The 9192-nt window shown below is 40.3% G+C and overlaps 2 protein-coding genes across 4 annotated transcripts in view; one reads left to right on the forward strand and one right to left on the reverse strand.

Annotated features, from left to right (window-relative positions):
• Window positions 1-9038, reverse strand: part of LOC138128948 (methyl-CpG-binding domain protein 4-like) — a 41461-nt gene extending 32423 nt beyond the window's left edge. Inside the window, exon 1 of the mRNA XM_069045190.1 lies at window positions 8917-9038. The gene's annotated coding sequence lies outside the window, so the exon portion shown is untranslated. The remainder of the gene's footprint in view (window positions 1-8916) is intronic.
• On the forward strand, window positions 960-8837 carry LOC138128940 (uncharacterized). Of its 3 annotated transcripts, none has more exons than XM_069045171.1 (9): window positions 960-1267; window positions 5582-5685; window positions 6367-6554; window positions 6605-6840; window positions 6920-7083; window positions 7134-7314; window positions 7366-7506; window positions 7560-8234; window positions 8283-8837. In XM_069045171.1, coding segments are annotated over exons 2-9 (1962 nt in total). In that variant the 5' UTR covers window positions 960-1267; window positions 5582-5683; the 3' UTR covers window positions 8658-8837. The 3 variants fall into 3 exon arrangements, with proteins under 3 accessions (XP_068901272.1, XP_068901273.1, XP_068901274.1); XM_069045172.1 differs by having other exon boundaries at window positions 5592-5685; XM_069045173.1 differs by lacking the exon at window positions 5582-5685.
• Window positions 9039-9192: the final 154 nt, after the last annotated feature.

The raw sequence follows: 9192 nt of genomic DNA on the forward strand, positions 1-9192 counted from the left end.
TGTTGTTAACGTTACTTTAGTAACAATACAAAAACATTATTTTATGACATTTATCAAATATCGTTGTCGTTGAATACTTGGTCATAATTTAGTTTAAAATGCATTTCATTGAAGCAGCTGCATATATTGCGTGCAGAAGTGTGTTGCCGGACAATTCCAAAGACCGGTAGGTACAATCAAGCTTATGAAAATTTCATTAAATGGTGTGCAACGAATGATGTTTTTGACATTTTTCCTTTTTTGTCGTTGAGGGCACGAAAGTTTTTCGTAGCTCGCAATTGATCCCCTAGCATGTTTTACTTTCGCTTGCAATCGCCTTATTAAAATAGAAAGTTACACTTTCGTTTATGAAATACTAAAATTTGTAAGAAAGGAGATTCAAAGAGAATTAAAAAAGTAACTTGGCCTCCTGAAAGTCCAAATCTCAATTCGATGGAGCTGTGGGATCTACTGGGTCGAAAAGTATTAGAAATGGGTTCAACAAATCTATCTGACTTTTGAGAACCCCTTTCAAAGAATGTCAAGCTATTCCAAGATGCAACAGAAAATTGATGTCTACAGTGGTTTTCGATTTTCTCATTTTTTCGAAAAATAAGAGACGTAGGTAAATCAGAAGGTCCTTCTAACATCATATTAGAAAATATTAGCAAAACTGTGAAGTGAAATGTTTGATTGGAAATTTTGACAATAGAATTACCTTGACCCAACCTCGCTACCACTTCACTTCATTTTCCAATTTTCCTCTGTCGTTCCAAGAATTTCGTTTCTAAATCGTCGAACAGCTGTGCAAAATCCCTCAAAAATAACCGAAAATTCCTGACAACTAACTCGTATACAGCGTGTCGTGCAAAACCCCTTCTCGAACCTCCTCGAAACCGCCCCCGCGGCAGTTTTCCCGTCCGACCGTCCACTTCGTGTCCGTCTCTCTCCATTTTTTCAGTTACAAAATCCACGAAATACTTCGAATCGGTTGGGCGTCGGGGAAACGTCACGACGCTCGAAATAGCCACCAGCTATTTCGAACGCGAATGCCGCACTGAAAACGTGTGCGTGTTGCACCGAAAAACAACCGAAATCGGCGAAAAGTCGACGCACATTTCGCACAAGCTCGCGGAAAAACAGCGCGCCCGCGAAAAATTTCCAGTGAAAATTCCGCGACATCGGACAGGTGTTTCTTGCATGGTAGCGGTGAGTGTTCCGCGTTTTTCCACGTCTTGGACAGTCGACCCCCGGACGGACACCGTCGTCGTCGTCGTCGACCCCTGAGGTGAGTTACGCCGCAAAGTGCATCATACCGCACCAACGGACCTGGGGGAGGAAATTCTGGTTCTCGTTGTCGTCGTCGTTCCAGACGTCCATGTTTCAGATCGGGGAGAGAATCCTTTGGTGACTTTGCACAATCCGGGGCCACCCCCCGTGCTTCCCCTCCTCCACGACCGTCACAATCAAACATTTTGTCGCCGCCTCGATCGGCCATATTTTCACAACCGTTCCCATCGGATAATTTACGACGCTCTTTGGCATCGTCCAAATATAGATCCAGAAGCGAAAACAATTTTCGATGATTTTTATGTGATTGTTTTCGTAGCCTCGTTTCCCTGCCGAACAGTTTATTCATAATTGATGACAACAGATGATCCAGGTGGACTCTTCGCCGTTCTATTTGTGTTTTCTGCTTTCTGTTCCTGTTGTGATTGTTCCAAGTCTTTCGCAACTCCAAACAAACTCCAAGTCGATGGAAAGCAAACAATTTCTTCAAAAGTGAGCCGGTTCTTGTCGACTCGCGCTCTAATCCAGTTGCCCAATCGATTCGTGATGCTTTCTCGAAATAAAACCATCATTGAATCATGACAACCTCGTATGTAATACCCAGACAAGATTTGGCAACGATTCTCTACAATACTGCACCAGTCTTAGTCACAACATTTCACCGAACGTTATCGAATCGATTCTCTTTCGCTGGTTAGAGAAACTTCCCCCGATTTTGAGAAATCCTGAATCAACACTTGCTTTTGTTTAACTCAAATCGAGCTGAATCATCATTTACACATGTAGACTTGATTTCTGATTAGCTTTGTAGAATAGTTAAAACCTGTTGCTTCATGTTTTAAAATCCGAAATTGCTTTTAAACCATTCATTCGAAAAAATCATAAATTTTTATTTGATACGATAATCATTTTATTAATTAATCTTTTCTGTGGAAGGAATAGATTTCCAAAAACAAATTGGAAAATGTTGGGAGTGGATATATTCACGTGTTCTAGATACACATTTTTTCTAAAAATAAAAAAAAGTTCTAGAAACGCGCGAGTAAATACATCAAACTTCAGAGAAATATTTTGCAAAGATAACAAAAAACGACTTTGAAGAATAAGAATCAAATCGAAGCACTTATGTGTTGATACTTTCAAATTTTAAAACAAATTTACTTTTGAGAAATTATTTTCATACATTTTGTATTATATCGCGCGTTCAAATGAAATCCTGGGCTGGGAAGGCGTTGGAAACCGTCAATTGTTGTGATTTTTTAAAGCGTAGATTAATTGGAGCATGTTGATAGCTAACCTAAAATTTAGAGCCAAAAATCATTTTTTTTCTTTCTTTACATTAAAAATGTAATAACTTAACGATTCCTATTCTCGAAGCAAATATCTAAGGTCATCCTTTGCTGAAAACAAACATGTTCAATTATATCCCGATTAAACATAAACAAATGTCATTCGTGTCAAACGGCGGGAAATTCAAACTTTACACTGTTCTAAACGGTTTAAATTTTCCAACGCCTACTCAGCCCAGGATTTCATTTGAACGCGCGATATCAAGTATTATCGACAACTTGACGTGCACGAATTGGCAGATTATTCCCTGAAAGAAAAAACTGACACAATACGTAAATGCATTATTTAATACAATTTTTTGCACTATTTCCCACAATTTTTTCAAAAATGATTACATATCATCCAGTGACAAGCAAATGACAGGGTTGCCGATTGTCACTGTTAATTCCTGAGAGACAAAAATAAATGTTAAATGCGTATGTTTATTTTTCAAGTGCACTATCTTTGGGTAATCGGTAGTGAAATGTGTGATGACAGATTTTAAAAGTAAACCACCAATAAAAAATCCTCTTGTTTTAATATTGAGACACCGGAATGCGATTGTTTATTTGGGTCTAAAAAAAAATTGTACTTCGAAATTGGTGAAAAAATGCTGTAAATGTGAACGATTTGGAACGTAATGAGTTTTATTTTTCACTTTAGTATAATTGCATGATAACTCCTAGGATACGAAATACGTAAATATGTCCATAACAACCGGGGAATAATACAGGGCGTAGTAAGAATAAGCGGGCGTAATAAGAATAAGCGGGCGTAATGAATTCATAACGCCCTCATCAATTCAAAATTGCAACGATGCCATATTTTTTTTTTTTTTTTAAGAACACGTATAGTGAAAAATAAAATCTTGTATGCACCACGGCGTCACCGAATGATTACGCCCATCGAACGATATCCATCTCTCAGGCTAAAGCCCTCGAGCTGGATTCATCGTTCTCCGGGCGTAATCATCGTTGTAACGCCCTTGGTGCATAAATAGCTATTATTTAAATTTTTGTTGACCAAAAGGATAAAACAGTGAAGCTAAAAAAATTCTCTCCGAAATAGATTGTATTAACTTATTCCAGTTGAGTGAAGAATGTGAAGACAAATTAAACGAAATGCATTTTTTTTAAGTGACACTAGGTTTTCATTGTAAGTTGTCTGGAAGTAAAAATAAATAAATAAAAAATATGAACAGACCACAACAGCATTAAAGAAAGTAAAAAGTGAGGGAGAGTGCAGATATTTGAACTATTGGTTAAAAGTCGACTCCCTCGTCCTTACTTTATTTATTACTGAATTAAATAAACAATAAAGAAAATCATGAAATTATAACAACTTGGCTCACTCTCCCCTATTTACAGTTTCACAGATATTTCAAACGATTGGCTAACTTGTCGAAAATGAAACATTTTCCACGATAAATTTTATTACGTCTATTTTGGAGCACTCGGTAAGTATCAAAAATAAGTTTCTGTAATTTTTGGCAAAACTGTCCGTAACGCCAATTTAACAGAAGTTGTAGAGTGTTTGTCAAAATATATATTTTAGCTTTTAATAGTGGTGCACAAAAATATAAATCCAAAAACAAACATTAAATATTTTCAAAAATAAAAAAATTAAAATTGACTATTTTATATTTGTTCCATATTCACAGATATTTAAAAAAGTTAGTTAATTTCTCAGAAGCATGAAACTCCTGTAATAAGTTTTGTTACATTTATTTTGAAAATTATTGACAAAACTTTGACGATACAATTCAAAAAGATATACAGTACGTCCAAAAGAAATTATTATCAACCAAAAATTTCAGTTGGCAATTCGTTAAAATTTCAATTATCAGATGTCAGTCTTAAAAGTTAGGTTAGTGATTGTGAGAACGTTGAAATCTTGATTTTCATAAAGGTGTGCATTATGTGTGCTCTGTCCGTTGTAAAAGAATCATGAGGAGCTCCAATCGTATTTACGAACTAGAGTAAATGTTTGAAATGTCTGCCTTCAGCTTCCAAACATAATGTTACTCTCTTCGCTTCATGTTTTCAAATGACCTTCGCAAAGTCAGGACGTCAATTAAATTGCAGTTATCAGTAATTACTTGCATTAATTCGGGAACTGTGCCAGGCCTGTTTTTGAACACGTTGTTTTTCAGGTATGGAAAAACAAAATAATCAAGGCAAGTTATTGGTAAGTGCCTTGAAAGTCCTGAATGACAGTTACTATTGTAATTAATGACATTTGAATTAATTTTTACGTGCTGCCAACTGAAGTGTATTAATCATGGCCATCTCAATTTTTTTTATTTTCGATCGCACTGTACAACTGAATGGGACATATTTTCACTATACAGTGAAGAATAAATAAAAACAAACAAACAAAAATAAATAAACAAGTAAACATTAAAATATTTGTATAAATAACACTCAAATAACTTTGAAACTAATCTGCAGTTTTTGAACACATTCTCCGACATATTTTTAATTTGTTTAAGGAAAATCTTCAATTCTAACTAAAAATAAGAAAGAACGTCTTATTGCGTTAAACTTGACATTTCACTCTCGCACAAAAAGACAATTCGATACACAACTAGACATCGATTATAAACTGGGCAAGTTCTGTACGCCAAAAATACGACCGACATCAAAAAATAGAAAAAACGAAATTATTCTCGGAAGAATAAAAATTACATGACGCGAGGTAGATATAATTAGAATTAATCTAGACATCGATAAATCCGACAGTCACGGTTCGATTAAACTCTCAAATAAAAAAATCATCCAGTTTATCAAATCATTTCTAATTGTTGCCTCTTTAGACTTCATCCCCCTTCAAGCCTTCTGTCTAGTTTTTTCTTTGTGGAAAAAGCTTCATCACGAGCTTCACCTGTTGATCTACAACCCTCGACTCTATAATCTAGACAACCCCCCCTCCCCCCAACACCCTCCATCGAAAACGTCGCTTCAAGCTAATCATGAAATTTCAGCATTTTTCAGGCTCTTTCTAGTGGCAGCCATTAACAAATAAAATTCGCTTAAGAGAAATTTCTTGTAGAGATAGCGCAACGTAGAGACCTATATAGGGAATCATGTAAGTCATCGCCTTTGCTAGTGCATGCCCGACAGACTAAAATCCCGAAACGAACAAACACCGAACACACTTTACCATAAAACGTTGCACATGCACAAAACCTAATATTAGACCGAATCGGGTCGCAGTTATAGCCTCGTGCCAATAATGAGTGTGACGTTTCGGCCGTCTCAACCCCCTCGACGCAGGATCAGGACGTCCGTCGACGCCGCGTTGTGTGTGTATGTGTGTGTGCGCGATTAACTTGCGAAGGCAAGGCCGACGCACGACGAAAATAGAAGATACACACCAACGAGACGAGGCGACGGGGGCGGCCAGCATCCGGCAGGAGATCGCGAATACACAAAACTCGCATACGTGCACTTCGGAACAACAAAAATAAATCGAAAGCTTTCCATCACACTAACGAAATAACAGCGCTTTGGCATGGCCGCTATCACCACCAGAAAAGTCTGGTGAAGGTCCGACGACGACTTCCAGACGGAGCGAAAGATTCTGCTGGAAGTTGTGGGTCAGGGCCGCCAGGCAACGTTTCTTCCGTTTGAAAATAACCGAGCGATTCGGAACAACTGATCCGAAACCGTACGATTGTTTCCAAAAGAAGTGATCAGTTGTTCAAATCGTGGTGGAAGCTCCACCCCCGCAACCGCCCTCGCTTATTGTGCTCTGTGTTGTGACTAGGGTATTCACGAAAGCCATGCCCGCGGGAAAAGACGAAGCGAGCGCTTCGAATCCGGCACAGAGGACGACATTTCGCCCTCCATGGGTTAAAGAGGGTCCATCCCCTCTGCCAGTGCCGACCGCTCCATGGACGCTAAAAAATGCGAGACGCGACAGCAACAAAGAATCGTCATCCGAAAATCCTCTAGGTACCCCGCCCACCCCCATTACACTCTCATTCTGAACGGGAATCTTCCAGCGGGAGTACAGCTGAGGAAGACGTCAGTCACCGCCAAGGACCCGCAAGAGAACGGTAAAGACAACACTTTCAAGAGGCCCCAACTGCGACCGGTCCCCCCCAAAGAAGAAACCAAACCGCCCAAAGAGACCCTGCCCCCGGTCAAACTGAACAGCGTCGCCGAGAGGCAGAAGAACGAAGCGATGAAGAAGCCGCCGATACAGAGACTGCCGTCGAAGGACGAGGAGATTGACAGAGTAAGTCCATCTGTCGACGCGAAATCAAATAGATTGTTACGTGAAGGTTCTATTTTCGATTTATTTGTTCGATCGAAAGGTGACTCCGGTGATGAGGAACGCTTTGGTCAGGGAGGAGAGCATGCGGAGGCTCTCGCAGACGCCGGCGCCGCCACCCATGCCGCCCCCAGCGCCCAAGATGCCAGGAAGCGACAAGATGAAACCCCTCACACCGAAACAGCAAGAACGAATCGAACAACTCAAGTGAGTATCCAAAACTGCACCACCTAAATCAAACTAGAAAACTGTTCCAGAAATCGCCCTAAAGTCCGTCCCGATTGGACGGCCATGCTGAAAGAAATCGAAAGCAACAAGAAATTGAAGCACGTCGAATGCAACGATCGATCAGAACCTCTCTTACCCCAAACCAAAGCCACTGAACATTTTGTTTTCGAAAGCGAAAAAGCAAACGTCCACAACGAGCTCCTCAAACAAGTGAGTGTGGTATGTCTGTTAGGGAGAACTGTCAAATGTGTTTTTCTCTAGATTCAAGGCGGGATTCATTTGAAGAAAGTCAAAACAAACGACAGAAGCAAACCGGTGCTGGAGGGTTTGAGGAAATTCAGAAGACAGATGACCATAGAGGAACAGATTCAAAAGTCTGTGTCCATGGCCAGTATGCCTCCTGTAAGATGGAGTAAGAACGAAATGTTTGGATTTTAGTTGATCGACATTTGCAGGAAGAAATTGAAGATGAAGTGGATGAAATGGACGACATCGATAAGGTTCGCGACGACTTGCAGAGCACCAAACAAATGTTGGCTTTGGAATTGAGGAACAAGGAGGCACAAATCCGGGAAAACAAACGTCTGATGGCTAGAATACAGAATCTGGAGGCGGAACTGGAGAAGGAGAGAAATCGAGAAAAGTCGGGCGGTGGTGGTGAGAATACAGGTGACGATAAATTGATTCAGTCGCTGAAAAAAGAAGCAGAACAAGCGCGCAAAACATCCGAAGAGGTGGAAAAGAAGTTTACCGAAGCGACCGAACAACTCGACAACACAAAATTCCAGCTTGAAGAGACGAAGAAGCAGAATCAGTTGTTGGAGAAGAAGTTGCAAGAGGCCCTGCAAGGCAAGAGAACGTCAATCAGCAAAGACATGGTGAACGGTGAAGAGAGTGAAGATGAAATATGTGAAGACGAACCGAGCGACGAAAGCGACGGGGAAGACACTCCAGAAAAACGTGAACGAAGAGCGCAACGAGAACTGAAACAGTTGAGGAACAAATTGAGAAGCTTCAAGAACAAAGAGGACAACGCGAAGAAAGAACGCGTGGCGCTGCGCGAAATCATGAAGAAACACCAAACAGCGATCAAGGAAGAAAAAAAGAAGTACAAAGCGTTGCAGAAAGAGGTATTGGTGCGAACAGTGCAAACCGATTGTGAGATTTGATAATTCCAGGTTGACAAAATGGCGTCTCTGATGAAAGACGTCAGCGATGACGAAGAGGATGAGGACGAGGAGAAGGAAGAGAGCGACGAGGAGGTTGAGGAAGAAGAGGAATCCACGGAGGAGTCCGAGACGGAGGAGAGCGACGACGAGAGTGACTACTCCGAGAGGAGCCAAAGCGAACCCGAAGACGCGCCCAACGACAAGAAACGCGACAACCTGACGGCGCGATCCAATCGACACGAGAAGATCCTGTCGGCTCTCAAGAAAGGCAATTTCATGTTGAAAACGAACGCGGAGAGGCTGCAGGACGACTTGAACAAACAGAAGGAGATGACGGCGAATTTGCAAGAGGATCTGGATTCGGTGCTGGCGGAATTGGGATAACACGGGTTCGAAAACCACCACTGTGAACTAGTCCGGTCCTGTCAAGGATTCGAATTTTGTAACGTGATTGTTGATGAAACAAATTTTTAACACACTAGCATAGGCGAAATTCAAATTTTTATATTATTTATGGAGAATGTATTACTATATTGTGAGAATAAAGTGTGATCGCTTACATAACCCCACTTTTTCGATCAATCAAAAACACACCGTTACGCCAACGAACAATTATTAACACACACACGCAAGAAACTCTTACCTTATTTGAGCAGAATTCGTGCAAAAAGCTTCCAAAACACTTTTGTAAACGGTTATCTTCGAATTCGAAAAATGTTATGATAAAAAAACAAACTTTTCGTATGGACACAATTGCCAACTGTGTCACTGAATTGAAGAAGGGACAGAAAAAATTCAAATTTGCTCAATATTAGATTGTGACTCGACTGGATTAATTCAGTGCGGATTTATAATGATCTAAGTTAATTTGGAAAATAATTTGGGCAAAACTTTTTGATTTAAGCAATGTTTATGATGG

This window comes from Tenebrio molitor, chromosome 4 (assembly GCF_963966145.1).
Source record: "Tenebrio molitor chromosome 4, icTenMoli1.1, whole genome shotgun sequence".
Classification (NCBI taxonomy): domain Eukaryota; kingdom Metazoa; phylum Arthropoda; class Insecta; order Coleoptera; family Tenebrionidae; genus Tenebrio; species Tenebrio molitor.